The 16791-nt window shown below is 50.9% G+C and overlaps 1 protein-coding gene across 1 annotated transcript in view; it reads left to right on the forward strand.

The window, feature by feature from the left end:
- The window catches only part of PLEKHA7 (pleckstrin homology domain containing A7), a 125390-nt gene extending 114552 nt beyond the window's left edge, over positions 1-10838 (forward strand). The window contains exons 22-25 of the mRNA XM_023522143.1: positions 2417-2575; positions 4752-4885; positions 5640-5782; positions 9466-10838. Of these exons, the coding sequence (XP_023377911.1) occupies positions 2417-2575; positions 4752-4885; positions 5640-5782; positions 9466-9488 (459 nt within the window). The 3' untranslated portion in view covers positions 9489-10838. The remainder of the gene's footprint in view (positions 1-2416; positions 2576-4751; positions 4886-5639; positions 5783-9465) is intronic.
- The last annotated feature ends 5953 nt before the right edge of the window (positions 10839-16791 follow it).

The raw sequence follows: 16791 nt of genomic DNA on the forward strand, positions 1-16791 counted from the left end.
CAACCAGCCTCTCCAACGTCCAAGCGGATGCCCTGTGGGGCAACTGAGCACAGGGTCATGTCCCACTACTCAGGGCTGTGGTCTCCCACCGCTTGTGGTGCTGACTGGCCTCCTGGTGCCCCAGGAGAGCCAGGGAATTTGTGCTGCCCCCTGGTGGTGCTTGCAGGCACTGCACCCTGCCCACGGTCGCCTTAGGTCCCTTTTGGAAACATCCCATGTGACTTTTCCCTGTTGTTTGAAATCCAGTGTTTCCCTAGACCTCTAGCCTGACTCTTCTCTCCCTAATTCATTGCACAAGCTCTTTTGCTTTTAGTGTTACCGCTCGTTGCCTCTCTAATCCTGCCTGATTGTGTTTACAGAAGCTTCTAATTTGCATTGAACATTCTCTAACTGGCCTGTGCTCTTCATTACTGGGCTTGTAATAGCAGCTCTTGTCTCCGTAGCCTAGCGAGCATTCCCACGTGTGACTCACCTTTCTGCTGTGCCCTTCATGCAGGCCTACTGACTCGTAATTCACTCATCCCAAAAGCCACCGCGCAAGACTGAGCCAACCTGCCACCCGAGGGTCGTGGTCATTGGCAGAGGTCTGCACCTTATGAATTTATCAAAGTCCATGCCTTACACCTGGACAGTAGGCACGGACTTCGGCGATTGTACATTTGAATAAATTCTACCAAGTGGAAGGTGGTCCAGTCTCATCACACAATTTCTTGTGGAAAAAATTTTTGTGTTTCTAGTATTTAATAACTTGAATAGATAGCAGGATATGTTCTGTATCCACAGGCCTCTCTGCAGCTGTTAGCTCAGACACCAAAGGAGTAAGACCCAGGACACTCATATCCTGAAAAGCTGCAAAGCCAGTAACTTCTAAACTTTATAAGCAAATGTCACGTGGGGTAACACTGACCTTTTACAACCCGATGTCTCAAATGTAGAAAGTTTATCTAAAAATCGTAACTTGAATACCTTGTAATTTTTCTCTTAAAAAAAAAGACTTGTGTCAGTCTCTGTATCAACGCCAATAAATGTGTTGTTTAATGATAATGGATTGGCGTGGTTCTTCCCCAGGATACACTGTAGAGCCTAGTGATCTTTTTCTGTTTGTGGAAACAATCAGGCTGGGTTTAAATGAGGGCTTGTCTCTATCTGGGGCAACTGTGAGCGTGTAAGAAAATGTGCTTTTCCTTTGTGAATCATTAAATTAATTTTTCACTTCTGAAATATCAACCATTTAATCCTTTCATACTGTGATTGGGAACCATCACTTAAGAGCAATTACATTGATTTGGAATCAGCATTGAGAGCTTGTGCATGAATGGGTGATATGTAAGGATATGGCTATGGGTTTGGATCCTTGGGGGGACTCGTGGGGTCATCAAAGAAAATTGTGACTGCTTGGGGCTCTGTGAGGGATGTGGTGGGAGGGAGGAGGTGACCTGGGATTGTGAAACATCTGCTTGGCTTCTGCTCAAGAGAAGAGAGGCTTTGAGCCTGTTCCCTTCTCTTGAAACCTGCTCAGCATCAAAGGCCTGTGAGGATGCGGGCCACAGGTGATTAGAAAGGCTGCCGTGGAGCTACACGGTTGTGCTTGGATCTTGAAATGGCCAGTTAGATTTTCCTTATATGAGGAGACATTTTTTAAAAGGTTGATAGTGAGGAACAGACTTGGAAATATTGCATTTGATTTAGCATTTCGATTTTATATGGTTTCTTTTTCTCTTTTCCTAACTTAAAACCTGCCCCAAATAGATGCCGTGATACGCAGAGGTTTATCTGCCTCACTGACCCCAAGCTGTTCTTGCTTGGACCTCCCCAGCCCCATTGTGGGTTCAGTACCCCCACTCCTCAATGTATCCTGTCGGGAATACCCATTAGCGAGGCCCTTGGCTATTCCATTATTTCTGAGCTGAGACGTATGGCCCCTGAATCAGAAAGCCTTCATGACTGTGGGGCAGCAGAAGGGGCAAATCTCTCCTCTGGAGCTCTGTCCCAGGTTCTGTTTTGGGGTCACCCTCTTGGACCTGGGAGCCTCCTGTATCCCCGGGGACCATTGTGAATCTAAGGTTGTGGGTCTTTGACCTGTGCCCTGGGGTACATATTTGAACCCTCAGGGGATCCGGGTCAGAGAGAAATCGGTCTGGAATCAGGCCGTAGAAAAGGAACAGATGCCTCATCCTCCGTTACACGGACAGTTACGGCATATAGCAAGGACTACATGTGTCATAAAACTGTTTGCCTTGTTTTAGAGGTGAGGAGGTTGAGGTCTGTGGTCACACAGCTTTTCCCCAGTGAGTCACAGGCCAGGTCCATCTTCCCAAGGACACCAGGACCTGCGAGACCCATCCAGAAGGGGACCGGCATGGCTCCTGTAGCAGTCAGAAAGTGACTACATTTTACCCTCTTGTTCTGTTGCCAGTGGAAACGCGAGCAGGACTTTGACCTGCAGTTGCTGGACCGGGCCATGCAAGGGGGAAGAAAGGACAAGGAGGAGAATGGCTGGTTGAAAGTGCAGGCTATGCCTGTCACTGAGTTGGACCTGGAACCACAAGACTATGACTTGGACATCAGCAGAGAGGTGAGGGCAGGGGCTTCCTTCATGCTCCTCGAGGAGGCATGGCCTTTGGGCCCCCAGTGGCACTGAGGGGTGTTGTGCTGAATGGGGACAAGGCTCAGCTTCATTGTGGCCCAGAAGATAGGATGGATAGCAGCTCGAGACAATAAAAGCCCAGTGTCCTGATGCAGATTCAAATCTGTATCTCTCTGTAATTTGGGACAAGTCATTTAACCTCTTTGTACCTTGTTTTTCTCGATGGTAAAGTGGGTTATGAGGGGGATTAACTGACTCTGTGTGTTCCCCGGAGGATTAGGAATGATCAGAAGGTGGTGAGTACAAAACCCACACATAGTAGGCATGTGATGAGGTAATTATTATTAGAAAACATTCTCCAGAAAACCTGGGGATGGCCTTGCAACTGGCCCAGTCAGGTCGACTTGGGCAAGAGGATTTAGGGAGAATGGGGGCTGGGTTTGAAAGTCACAGATGAGATTTCCAGCCATGGCAGAGACTAGGAGACCTGCACAGTTCTGGTGTGAATTCTTTTGGCGCCCTCTGCTGGCTTAAATATATCATGACAGGCAGGCCTAGGAAAACAAGTAACTCCTGGATCTCTAGCAATCAGGAACGTCTCTACTCAGGAGAAGAGAAAAGGAATGAGAGAGTGACAGACTCAGGGTCTTTGAGACAAAGGGTGGTCACCTGCGGCCTACTGTGTCTTTTATAAGCTCTGTAGGACGGAGTCTAATGACTATTTGGTTTACTTTTGTCCCTCTAGAACTGGATCTGCACAAAGTAGGTGCTCCATAAATATTTGCTGAATGATAACTGTTGAATGAAACATGCAGTGGCCTATAGATATCCCAAAAACATTTGTATGAGGACTTGCCTGGCCTGAAACTTCATAAGAGGAACTGCTCTCACCACATGAAGGATAGGTCTAGCGGCATGTGGGCAAATTGACACCTATGGAGGATGACTTCTGGGGTCAGCTGGGGCTTCAGAGCTTAATGAGTTCCATGTCCTTAGACCCTTTATGTTTGGCACCTCTGAAATAGCCAAAGGTCTGTACTTTCTCAGATCCACAGAAGAAGCTTCTACATGCTGTCTTGGCAATGAAATTGCTTTCTTTAGTGTCCTGACTGGCCTGCCAGCCAGGGGAAAAAGTCCTTCCTTATCTCTAACCTAAATCCCTCTTGCTACAATGTAATCTACTTCCTTCTCTGGATCTGCCCTCATTGGAAACAACAGAGAAGAGCTTATTTCTTGACATCTTTCACCAGAATGAAAGGGTTGTCTGGGTTTAATTCAAGTCCAGATTTGCCCAGGGATCGGACTTAGCTTGTTTTTAGAAGCTTCAACCAGCCCCATTTTAATGTGCCGTTATAGCCCAAGGAGGAAAAAATTCCCTGGAATGTATAAAAGTTGCCTTTAGTTTTCTTAGAGAGTTTTCACCAAGCTGAGGTTGCTGCTGGGTTTGTGAGAGAGAGTGGTGGGGAGGAGTCAGGACCCCTTTTCCTCTAGAAACAATAGATAAGCATGGCTGCCTCCTGTCTTATCTGAGGAGCTTTCGTAGAGACAGAAATTACTATCACTTCCTTACATGCAACTACCTAGCCATCTACTCAGCCATCCTTTCATCCACTCACCTCACCCACCCATCCACCTACTCATTCATCTGTGCACCCATCTGTCCACCCATCCAAGGAGTATTTAGTGATAGACTATTAGGTGCCAGGTCCTTGCACAGACAGTGGAGAGACAAACAGAAAAGTGGAGGGAATAACAGTTCAGTCAGGGAAGGCATCTGGAGATGAGGTGGGAATGATGAGGAAGAGTCTATGGAACAGAGGAAGAGTGTCCCAGGCAGAGGAGCGAGCAAGGACAGAGGCCACATGGTGCGACCGTGTGGCTGGAGAGGCTGGCAAGGTCCAGATCACGTTGAGGGTGGCATGGAGGATGATCATTTTATCCTGAGGGCTTCTAGTCCAGTTGTTTGTCTCCCCCTCCCCTCCCCTTAGCCTGTAGGTGCTTTCTGGTATAGTGGAAAGAACGTAGACTATGGACTGCCAATGTGATCTTGGCAAGTCACTTAATCTCTGTGGGCAATGTGTGCTTCCTCATGGGGGACAGGGTGGGGAGCAGGTCTCGAACCCAAACATCTGAGCCTCTGCCCACCTCCTGGTCCTCTCCTTAGCTGTCCAAACCAGAGAAGGTCCCCATCCCCGAGCGTTACGTGGAGCTGGATCCTGAAGAGCCGCCCAGCCTAGAGGAGCTGCAGGCGCGGTACCGCAAAGCCGAGAAGATCCGCAACATCCTCGCCCGGTCCAGGTCTGCACTCGCGCTGCCCAGGTTCTGGCAGCCCGCCAGCCCCGACCCCTGGGGTGTCTGTTGGGAAGGCCCTGGGCAAGCTGGCTAGGTGTGTGTTTAGCCAGGCCTCCTCACTGGAAGGGGAAGGCTGGCACTCAGCACGTCACCAGCAGATGGGCGAAGAAGCTTGCCCGGGTTATCTGGGAAGTGCCGAAACACTCATAGAAGGCTCATCCCACGTCCAGTGACCCTGGCAAGTGCTGGGATGAAGCCAAGTATGGCAGTAAAGTGGACACAGTTGTAGCTCCCAGCGTTAGGGCCCCTGTTCTCGCACACAGACCCGCAGACCAGAGCCAGGGGCTCCAGACTTGTCCCGAGGTGCCAGGGGCCTTGGCCATTTCCCAGGAGGCTATGATGGGCCCCTAAGAAGTGGCTTTCCTGTCCCCTCAGCTTTCACAGCTTCTCAAATGTAAACCTGGTGTTTGAGGGCCTTCCATTCAGAGCTAAGGTAGCTGTTTCACACTTGGATTTAACAGGAGCCCAGAGCTGCAGCACTTACCTCGAGGTCTGTGATTTTTCCCAGAGAAGGAACAAGGCTGTGATTGTTTAGGTATTTGGGGAGAAGCACCTATACCTGTGTCTAGAGAGAGTGTAGACCATTTTTATCTGATAACCCTTACAAGAATGAGATCCTTTAATCCAGGAAGCCCCTCCTCTCCTGGGGTGGATGCCAGGGTGGCGGGGGCCCACAGCCTGCTTTCTGGCCCTCCTGCAGCATGTGCAACCTGCAGCCGGCCTCAGGCCAGGACCGGAACAGCGTGGCCGACCTGGACTCACAGCTGCAGGAGCAGGAGCGCATCATCAACATCTCCTACGCCCTGGCCTCCGAGGCCTCCCAGCGCAGCAAGCAAGTGGCAGGTGAGGCCATAGAAGCCAGCCTCCAAGGCTGGGTCCTACTCTCTGCCCCTGCGGCCCAGGGCCCACAGGGCCTGTCAGGGAAACCAGGTGTCGAGCTTGGTAGTCAAGAGCCAGTGGTGTGTTCTCCTGTCCCATGAACACCACAGGGCTCAGAAGGTGATGTGGGGCAGGCCAGGCAGTGGAGGGGCCTGCATCTCAGGAGTGTCAGAGGAAGGCCTGGGAGAGGGGGTCTCTCTTGCTCATTCTTCAATCTGGGGGTGATGCTACTACTCTGCTTTCTCTGAGATTGTTGGTTAAGAACAGGTTTTTCAGGCCTCTGAGCCAGGGGCCAAGGCTGTGGTTTCTGGCCTCATAACGGGGGCCAGCAGAGCCGTTGGTGCTTGAATTTCTTGCAAGGCAGAATGGGGCCTTCTTGTCCTCCCTGGGACCCCTGCTTTGGTCTCCACATCAAAGCTGTCATTCACCTTAGGGTGAGTGACGTGTGCCAGAAAGCAGGACTAGGGAAGTGGGACTTTGTCGGCCAGTGGATAAAAACAGCACTGTGGAAAGGGAGTGTGTGTGTGTGCACGTGTGTACGTGCTGCATGCCTGGGTCTACAAGTACATGTGCATGTGTAAAACGGCTTTCTTAGCCAGGAAAGAGACTCTTGACTCCTCCCTCCACCTACCACTCCCCTCCCCATGTGTGCCCTCACAGTTCACCTGGCACAGTTTCTCCCCAAATGCAGAGGCCGCTGTGGGCTAGGTGATGCCTTGGGCAGGTGTGCTCTTGGCCTTCTGGAGAGGTGTGGTCATAGAGCCTGAAGCTCTGTCAATCCCCACCAGTATTCCAACCCTGGCCAAAGGATCTGGAAGTGACCAAGGGAGCAGGGTCCTGAGGTGACCTGTCCTGGGGAGTCTGGTCTGGGAAGCAGAGCTCTAATGGTGCCTCGAGAAGCCATAGGAATGACCAAGGACAAGGGGAGGGGCCGAGATCTCAGCAGAAGCCTGTTCTCTGCCCCAATGTCCTGATCCTACACAGAGTCCCTGAGATTTCTGCTGTCCTGACTCCCTTGGAAGACATACTGAGTGGGCTGAGAAGTCAGTGTGGCTTTTTGTGGCGGGGGAGACAGGAGATGGCTCTCCCAGACCCCTCCTTCTCATGATCCCGGGCTCCCTGTGGCCCACCCCAGCAATTTTGAGCTCCTCCCCATGCCAAGGGTTCCCGTGGGGGTACCCCCCAGCCATGAGTGCCCTCCTGTCCAGCTTGTGCTTGCTCTACCCATGTGGGCCTATGGTCCCTGGCTTCCTTCCCACCAGCAGGCCCCAAACTGAACAGTTAGCAGGGCCACCCTCACTTCCCCGCCAAGTGGCCACCTGTGCTTCAGCCCTGCTTCCCTCTCGCTCTCTCTCCCATCCCAGAGACATATCTGGGATCTGCAGGCCCCACAGATGTGCCCCTGCCCCTCAAGCCCAGGCCATTAATGGTGGGCGGCGGTGCTCACGCCACGCAGCCCTGCCAAGTGGGGCGTCTCGCGCTGTGAGAACAGACGGGGAGCCTAACACACCGCTTAATTCCTGTGTGCCCGTCTAGCGCAGCAGCTGGCCCTCCTCCCGCCTAAAGCCCCTCTGTCCGCCAGGACCGTGCCACCTTACCCCCCCTTAAGCAACGGACTCCACTACACCTTTGTCTAACACCTTCCAAGTAAGAGCCCCTGCCTGGCGTGCCCCTGCCTGGCGCTGCGCATGCCCCGCCCCTTCCCCTTCCGTTGCTCAGATGTTTGCAGTGCCACCTGCTGACGCTTCCTTCCTGTGGCAAAGCGGCCGCTGGGGAGACCACCTGGACTGGTAGGCAGGTGGGGGGCTGATGTGTTTTAGAAACTGCACCCTCAGTAGCTCTAATACAGTAAAGACCGTAAGATCCAAGCCTCCCAGCTCCCAGAAATCTCAAGAGCTAAACCGCACCCCTCCTCACCCTGCTCTCCTTCCCGTGGCCAGGAGAGTGCAGAGGATCAGGGCCGCTTGGAAAGGAAGACTTAGCTCAACCGCTCGAGGCTTTGGCCAAAGAAATTGAAGAACTAGAAGACTGGAAAAGTCCAATTTACAGATGAGGAAACTGGGGCCCTGTGAGGGGTTGTGGCCTCACTGTAGGTCACAGGGAATCAGTGCCCACGCAAGGACTAGGACTGCCCTTTTAGTCACTAGAGCACCTTAGGGTGGAGAGGAAGGGAAGCTTCAGGGAGAGGCCGCCCAGGGCAATGTGAAACTGGCCCTCAGCCATTCAGAAGGTTCCAGCACCAGCCCTTCTGAGTCCTCCCCACGTGAGCATTAGTGATGAGAGGCGGTGTGGGATTAGGGAAGGAACACGGGACCAGGATTCGGGAGGCCCGGCTTCTGGTTCAGTCTTGTGGCGAGTTCTTGTCCTGGGCCCATTGCTTCTGAGCCCAGTCGCCTCACCCTGCCAGGGAGAGGTCAGATCAGAAGTCTCAGCACCCTTTTTCTGATATTTCACCTCGCTGTCATTTTGTAGGGTTTTCCCCTCTCTTTCCTTTATATATACTTACGGTTAACATTGTTAAGTACCTACGGCGTGCCAGGCATTGTGCCAAGCATCTCCTTTGATCCATGCAACAACCCTATGAAGATGTTCACCCACATTTTACAGATGAGGAATCGAAGCTCAGAGACCTTGAGGGACTTGCCCAAGAAGTCACAGCTGTAAGTGTCAGAGCCAGGATTCGAACCCCTTCACTGCGAGCTCAGAGCCTTTGTTCTCCATCCCTACCCATGGACTCATCTGGGCGCCCCCGCCCCTGGAGCTCCAGGTGTTTGGACAAGGACAAGGGCGTGAAGTGAGCGACAGAGTGTGTGCATAGTGGGGTGAGGGACATAGTTTTCGGCAGGTGTCTACCAGCCTGGGCATTTACCCAGCCTCTGGTGGAGCCAGCAGGCCCTGCCAGCCTGAGAAGGAAGGAAGGGGCCGGCCTGCTTGGGCTGGGTTCTCGGGGGGTGTGCAATAGAGATCCCGTGACTGAAGAACCATGCGGAAATGCTCCAGCTGGGTTTTTTGTGAAGGCTGCAGAGTCTTGCTGGGGCCACGGCCGGGTGTGTAGTTTTTCCTAGAGATCCGAGTGTGGTGATACTGTCCAAGTCAGAGGCTGGGGTGAGGCTCTTGTCCTCTCCCAGCTTTTGGTGCCCCCGTGGATGTGAAGTAGGCGTTTAATGCTCTTTTCAGAGCACATCTGCATTTCCTCTCACCTCCCAGAATCCTCGTTAGAGGGTGGGTATGACCACTCTGATTTTAGATTAAAAAACAAAAACAAAAAACAAGGCTCTTGGGGCCTGACAGAGTTACCCCAAGTCACTCAGCGAAAGAAGAGAGAGGCCAGAACTGGACCCCAGAACCTTCTTTTCTCAGGCTTTTTGCTCTGTCAGAGGAGAGACCCAATTTAGGGGCCAGCACGTATCTGGCAAACTGCCTAGAAATGGTCGAGTTGGAGGAAGGGTGAGCTCGAGTGCCTGTGAGTTCTAGAAGCCGAGGGTCCCCTCGCAGCGGCCGCATTGCCCCAGCCCTCTGCTCTGCTACTCTGTGTATGTCAGCCTGCCATTTCCTGTCACATGTGTGCGTGGACTTGCCCACCTCCTGCTCCCCAGACATGGGCAGGGTCCTGCCAGTTTCTCATTGTCTCCTGTGCTTTTTGCCAGCCCAGGCAGTGACTGACCCGTGACGCAGTGTGCGGAGGAGAAATCTGGAGCCAGGGTCCAGTGGAACCAGCTTCCTCTGAGAAGATTGACTTTTCCCCCTCCAAGGAAATCCCTTGCAGCCGAGCAGGGGTTCTGGCTGAGGGAGGGAGCAGCCCTCCAACTGTGGGTGTTGATGAGGGCTAGGTCCTCACTCCCACCCCCCGACTTGTGTTAGTTCACTCTTTTTTACATATGACAAACGCACTTTTGATACACACTACAATACTGACACTGTATTTTAAATCAGAATATATTTTATAATTTCACCTCAAGGGCTGAGTGGCTGGAAAGGTGAGCATGCATGATTATGGAGCTGCACATACAGATCCAGGGGCCGTCGGGTGGTAGGTGTGGGTGTGGGTGTGGGTGTGGGTGTGGGGGAGAAGGACAGAGTAAGCAGAGGCCACTCCAACATCCGATGAACTCAGGTGAAGGTCGGATTTGAGAATGTTCCTCCGGTGGATTCCAGCAATAGGTTCATCAGTGTGCATCCTGGGGGGTGAGGAGCCCTTGGCCTGGTGACCTGCTTTGGGGTGTCACACTCCACTGGGATGGCGTGTGGAGCCCAAGTCTGTGCCTTGACCCCTGGGGTTTGGTTTCGGGGCAACAGTATTGTCAAGAGTTTTGGCTCCCAACCTGCCCATGAGGTTGTCTCAGCGAAGGGCTCTTCTTAGGAAGAAAAAAAAGTAGTTTGCTTAATTAAAAAAATTCACTTTGAAATATAGAAAAGGTGAGAGGAAGCACCTTTTATTATCTCATAAGCAATAAACTCCCAGATTGGGTGGCACCCACCTAAACCTGCTTGACACCACACTGGGCTGTGATAGGGATCCTGGGAGCTTTGCTGCCTGCCCCTGGAGAACCTAAGTCAGTTTTCCCAGGACTTGGCCTGGTGGCAGGAGGGCTGGCAGTGTGTCCCCACCATCCCTCACGGCCAGCAGCCAGCAGGGCCATGATGGCAGGACTTCGACTTGACTTCCAGCCCAAAATGAGGAAGGGGTTGCCAAGCCAGGCCCTTTATTTAAGTCATAAGCTCATGATATTCCGCATACAGAAAATGTTTAGGGTGGGGGGGGGAACCTCCATTGGGTGGAGCCACACTTTAAGTGGAAATTTGTCTTTGACTATGGTCAGAAAAAAATCTTGACTATATTTAGAAATTGACGTCTATTTTTAACTAACTCCATATGCTGCCAGTATCGACTTCATGACATTTGCCAAAATAAGATTTTATTTTTGCCTTTATAAGATTTTGTTGGAAAAATGAAATGAATATTTTGCAAGAAAAGTTAATTTAAATAAAAGCGTAATCGTTTGCAAAAAAAAAAAAAAAATGTGATGTACAGATTAAAATATTAACCTGATAGACTTCTTGCCTCTTGCTGGCTCTGTTCTCGTGAGTCGCCTGTGTTAGTTTTTTTCTCCATTTCTTTGGAAAATCCCCACTGTCAGTTCTTGATCCTGCTTGTGTTCACCTGTGAAAAGTTTCTCCTGATGACAGTTCCTTGACACTTGATTGACTTCGGAGGCCTAGGGGAAGAAGGCCTGTGCTTCTGGACCCCCGCCGCTGCTCAGGGTGTCCCCCACCCCTGTGGAGGAGCCACCGGGCTATGGACTCCCTGTGGGGCTGGCTTGGCAGGCAGACTGCAACCCAGGAAAGCAGGAGGGATGCCAGTGGCCCCCTTCCAACCCACACGCCGTGTGCTCATGCCAACGAGGTGGGTTAGTGACGGACCATTGCAAACTAGATTTGTATTTAATTCATTTTGACTTCTGACAAATGCTTAAAACAGAAGGCAAGAGGCCAGTTCAGTTTAGGGTTGCGTATATTTCCAAGTTTGTTGTTATAGCAATTTTTCTCTGTTGCCAAGAAGAGCACCCGAGATTTAGAGTAACTTTCCAGCTATTTGAACTGGGGGAAATAGATTCCAAGGCATTCTGAACAGAGGACACTGCTGCTCTTTTAGCTACCGATTTCTTTTTGAATTTTAAAATAAAAAGCACCCTCTTGTTTTAAACATTACTTGGAGATATCTCCATAACAGATGGAAGAGGGTTAGAGGGAGGAGGCTTCCTCCACGACTGAGTGCAAAAGAGAAAAAACAAGGTACAGAGGGCGATACCCTAACACAGGTTGCTGTCTGTAGACCTTTTCTCTGTGAAAACATGTCAGTGGTTTTCTTACTGTTGGTCTCAGTTTGTTTCAGACATACAATCCTGTGTAAGAGGGAGCATGGCGACTCTCTAACTGTTCTCTCCAGCTCCAGCAGGAAAGAGGTACAGCCTGTTCTGTAAGAAGCGTGGCCCCAATTTCAATATTCAGAGAGCATGACAGGTCCCAAACTCAGACTCGATGAAGAGCACGCGCAGTTTGGAAAAGGCACGTTCCAGCTGCATCATGTATAAACAGGCAACATGGCATAGTCCCCTTCTCAAACCCCTCGGGAGGACTCTTGTTACTTGAGGTAAGATGGGGCCATCTGTGAAAGTACTCGCTGACCAGGGACCCTCCAGGTGGGGAAGACTGGGAGACTCCACGTGGCCCACGATTTCAGCTTCGCTTATTTATAGGAGACCACAGAACCTGAGCAGTGTTTTAAATGATAGGATTATGGTTGACAAAAGGGGATGTGAGTGTGCTGCTTCTGCGTCTATTGTTAGCATCCACTCCTGAGTTTTAACTTTAACCTGGGCCTAGGTTGAAGACAATGAAAACATTTTAAGATCTAATTTGAAATATAGGAGCTGGGAATAAAAGCTTTTTCTAATCCCGCCTTGAGCCTCCTGACATGTCCAGAGCAGTGTTTAGATGATTGACATTGAGATGTGCCCAAACTGATGGGGATGGTGAAAAACAGCCTTTTGTTTGCGCCCATCATTCAATCTGCCTGTCTGTGTGTCTGGCTGTGGGGCGGAAACTGCCCTTAGCCCCCTTCCCTACTTGGCTATCTTCAGTGAAGCTGGGTTCTCCAGAATTTTCCTGGCTGTTGTAGGTTGTAGTCTAAGGCCAGGGAAGTCTCTGTGTGTCCAAAGTCGGCTTGAGGGTGGAAGGGGCAGGGAGTGGACAGATGTGGACCCTGACTCAGCCAGATAAGAGTTGATCTTAAGCTTTGGGCGGTTTCCCCAACTGCAGTACAGTACTCCATGGCAAGTCCTTTTTTTTGTTCGCACCAAGGGTGGGAAAGAAGCAGCAAATTATTTGTCTAATCCGCAAATCACATTTCTGAGACGTGGCAGGCAAATGCTGGGAGCCCTCTGCTTCCACTTCAGCATCAGACACCTGGGTGTGTGAAGAACTTGGCCCATGTGGATTTTGTGCCGTTATGAAAAGAACAAAGAGACAAGGCTGGGGGATGTGAAAAATGGCAGCCCCTCCCGGCCCGGTAAACATGCCATTGCTTTGCTGCCTCCGCTCCAAAGGCGACCACTTTCATTGCTCTCCGAGCAAAGAAACCTTTCTTCAGAGCGAGTGGCGGGGTACAAAGGCAGAGTACAAATGTGTGCACATCACAGTCCCCGCAATTCCGTTTGAACAAGCATATTGATTGGGTCTGACCCTGTTACATTTTTTCCCTATTATTCGAAAAGGTGCATCTAAGTGTAGTGAATTGAACCAGCAGATCTGAACTTTCCATGAAAACTTTGCTAGGTATTTCTTTAGTTCAAAGCTTTTGTATTTTAAAGGGCATTTTTAATATGAGTCTGTTGAGTATTCTCTGCCACAGCCCAACAAGGGATGTCAGATGCAGATGAGGCTGGAGAGAGGTCATGAGTAAGGGTGGACATGCCTGCTCAGCGGAGGGTGCGGGTGTGGTTGGAGGGTGCCGACCAACCAGGAGGGGCTGTACTTTGGGGTGAGAGGCTGAGCCCCAGCTGTGGCACAGCTCACACAGACCCTAAAAAAAGATCTCTCTGAGCACCCTGGGGACAGCTTAGGGGACAGGGAAGAAGCTTCCTAGTTGAGCTTCTCGGAGGCTTTTACGTGGAGAGTCAGGAAGTGCTTGCTAGGGGCTCCTTCTCATGGACAAGGGTTTTGTCCCCATGAGTAAGGAAGGGGCTCCCTACTGCTCGGCCACTTGCCTTTTCTTACGTTGTGCTTTAGAAGTGAGAAAGAGTAAGAGGTACAGTCGCTTGGCGGAGGTCACGGAGTGACAAGCTGCCACTGCCCTCAGCCTCTGGGTTGCCATCGCTAATTAGTCGCAGATGGTTTCCCACTGAGCCTCATTCCAATCCTTAGCTGATTTGATGTCTTGGGAACATTTTGCTAATTGTGTGGTCCATAGCAATGGTCCTTCTTGCCATTCTGGGCCCTGGAATCATCCACACAGTCTCATCCCCTCCTCCACCACACACACACACAGCGGGCTGTCCCAGCCCACTGAAGGCACGTAGCCCCCTCTGACTGAGTTCCTGGTTCTTTGTTGGTCTGAGTCTCTCTTTGCCTCTAGAGACCTCTTGGATCTAGAAACCACTTCCTTCCCAGGCCCAGAATCTGGGTACAGAGACCAGATCGTCCCTAGGAAGAGCTGGAAAATTGAGTCCTGTGCCAAGAGACCCCAGGGCCTGGGCATCTCAACAAAATCCTTTCAGTGTCCTTGCCAAAGCTCCAGCCTAAAGGCTGGCCTAGGGAGGTCGAAACAGAGTTAGAACCACAGTAATAAACAGGACTTCTCTGGGCATCTTCTCTGCCCACACCAGCCCCCTTCAGATTCCTCCCACCTAGTGCCGGCAGTCCCCAAGGATGTTTCACCTAGTTTCTGAATTCAGCTTTTTTGGCTGTCACTTTCAAGCCTTCCTGCTCTTTCCTGTGTTTCTTGGGGCCACACTAGCCAGGTGGGCACATGTGAGGTCCCAAGGACAGTAACAGCTCAACTTCATGACCTCTGCCTCCTTCTGCTCACAGGGGGTTCCTCTTCCTGGGTGTCCTCTGGGCATTTCCAGGAGTCCCCAGGCTCATCTTAAGTGAGCTCAGGATAGTCCTGTCAACTTGGGAGTTCTCTCACTTGCAGCTTCTTGATGTCTTCTGGCCACAAAGCCACTCCCCCTGCACTCCCCTGAGAAGACATCCCTGCCTAGCTTGCAGCCCTCACCCCAAGCTGCAGACCCTTGAAGTGCCAGATGAGTGTTTCGCTCCGCAGAGCTCAGCCAACCCCAGGCTGCAGTCTGCACACACAGCGGAACTTTTGCTCCCCGATTTTGTGTCTCTTAGGCCCCAAAGCAGGGCACGTATGCTCTCATTCACTCAGAGCCCTGGGGAGAACCACTTCAAGCTTCTGCTCAGGTGCTTGTCCTGGGAATCAGACACATTCTCAATGTCTCCCTCTTCCCCGCCCTCAGGGGCACACACATCCTCTTTCTATTGCTGCATAGTGAATTGGCCCAAAACAATAACTTCTTATTTCTCATGATTCTGCAATCTGGGCTGAGCTCAGCTAGGTAGGTCTGCTGCTCCATGTGGTGATGGGGGGCTGAGATGTCCAAGGTGGTTCCTTCACTCATGTGTCTGGCACCCCAACTGGGGTGGCTGGATGAGCTGGGAGCCAGCGGGACATCTCCATCTTTCCACACAGTCGCTCTGTGTGGCTGCTTGGTCTTTATTATAGCATGAAGGCATCAAAGTTGTTGGACTTTTTATCTGAGCTGGCTTCCAAGTACAGCAAAACTTCCAGGCTTTTTGAAGAGTGAGTAGGTCTAGAATTGGCACAGGGTTAGTTCCTTCACATTCTCTCGACCAAAGCAAGGCACAAGTCCAGCTGGATTAAAGGGGAGGGAAATAGACCTTGCCTCTTGATGGGGAGAGTGGCTTGCACAGACAGGAAGGGAAGGAATAGATAAGTGGCCAACTTTGGAGACTGTCTACTTCAAGACCCTTTGTTCATTTCCCTACAGCCACACTGAAGCATTGAATTGCCAGTGCATTCTCTTTAGCTTTCTCTTTTCCTGCAGTGTCCACCTGGGAGCCACATATATCTCGATGGTGTAACCACAAGTTGCAAGCTGACTGGTACTGAATCTCCACTTGGAAGGGAGTGCCCAGGAGAGCCCACTTTGCGTGAATAAGAAATAAACGTTGATGTGTTCATCTCATGGGATTTTAGGCTTCACTTTCTACTGTTGCATAATCTAACCTACCCGGGTGTAGGTATTATTATTCCCATATTACACATGAAAAAACGGAGGCACAATGGTTCCACAGCTAGTAAGCGACTGAGGAAGTCTGAGCTTGTATCTGACTCCAGAGAGCTTTTCACCACTACGTTGGCTGTTGTTACCTTGGTAGGCAGAGCTGTCCTGTGGGCCCAGATCCCCGGTGACTTGAGATAGGATTGCCCCCGCCGAGAACCATGAACTCACAGAGCCTGAAGAGAGACCCAGGGGAGAGCGCCTAACACGGTGCCTAGTGAATAGTAGGTGTTTGGTGCCTGGGAGCAGCCGTCGTGGTTGTGATTCAACAGCATCGCCTGGGATCCCAAGGAGAGGCTTCGGGGCTCAGAAACCAGATCTGTCAGCACCAAGAGTGGGACAGTCTCTAGGCTACGATCGCACTGACTGGGCTCAGGAGACTGATGGAGAAAACTGATTAAGAACCAGTGTTCTCTGCCCATGTCAAATGCCCATGAGGCTGGAGTGTCCTTCCTTAGAAGGGGTCAGGTCTTCCTTGGAAAGTTGCCTGGTGGTCTTGGGACTAAGGAAATCTTGGACTGTCCTGCTGTTGCTGGAGCAGTGTCAGCCTGAGCTGCTGTTACCACTGCAGGATGCCCCCTTCCCACAGGACTGGGGCCCACATTTCTAGACCCAGGCTTCATCTCGAGACAGAATAAGATGGCACTGCCCCTCAGGTGCCCCCTTTCTATGTGGCCACGGCTGGCCAGTAGCTCTTAATAGGTTGACATCATGGAAAGGAAGCAGAGGGAACGAGCACAGCCTCTGGAGCCAGGCTGCCGGGAATCTAATCCTGGTTGTGCCATTTTGCCAGCCCTGTGACCTTGGGAAATTTACTTAACCTCTCCATGCCTCAGTTTTCTCACCTGTAAGATAAGGATTTATAATACCAACTGCCTCGGTAGAGTTGTTATGAGGATTAAATGAGTTATTACATAGAGAACATGAAGCACGGTTCCTGGCCTCATAGGAAACAATAGCAAAAATAAACATATTATCATTTACCTACATTTAAGTTATAATTAGTTAATACCTATCACATTCTCATTCTTTGTTTGTTTATTGTCTATTTCTACTACAAAATAGAATCTTCATGAGAGTAAGGACATTGTCTTGCTCATTATA

This window comes from Pteropus vampyrus, unplaced genomic scaffold, assembly GCF_000151845.1.
Source record: "Pteropus vampyrus isolate Shadow unplaced genomic scaffold, Pvam_2.0 Scaffold334, whole genome shotgun sequence".
Taxonomy (NCBI): domain Eukaryota; kingdom Metazoa; phylum Chordata; class Mammalia; order Chiroptera; family Pteropodidae; genus Pteropus; species Pteropus vampyrus.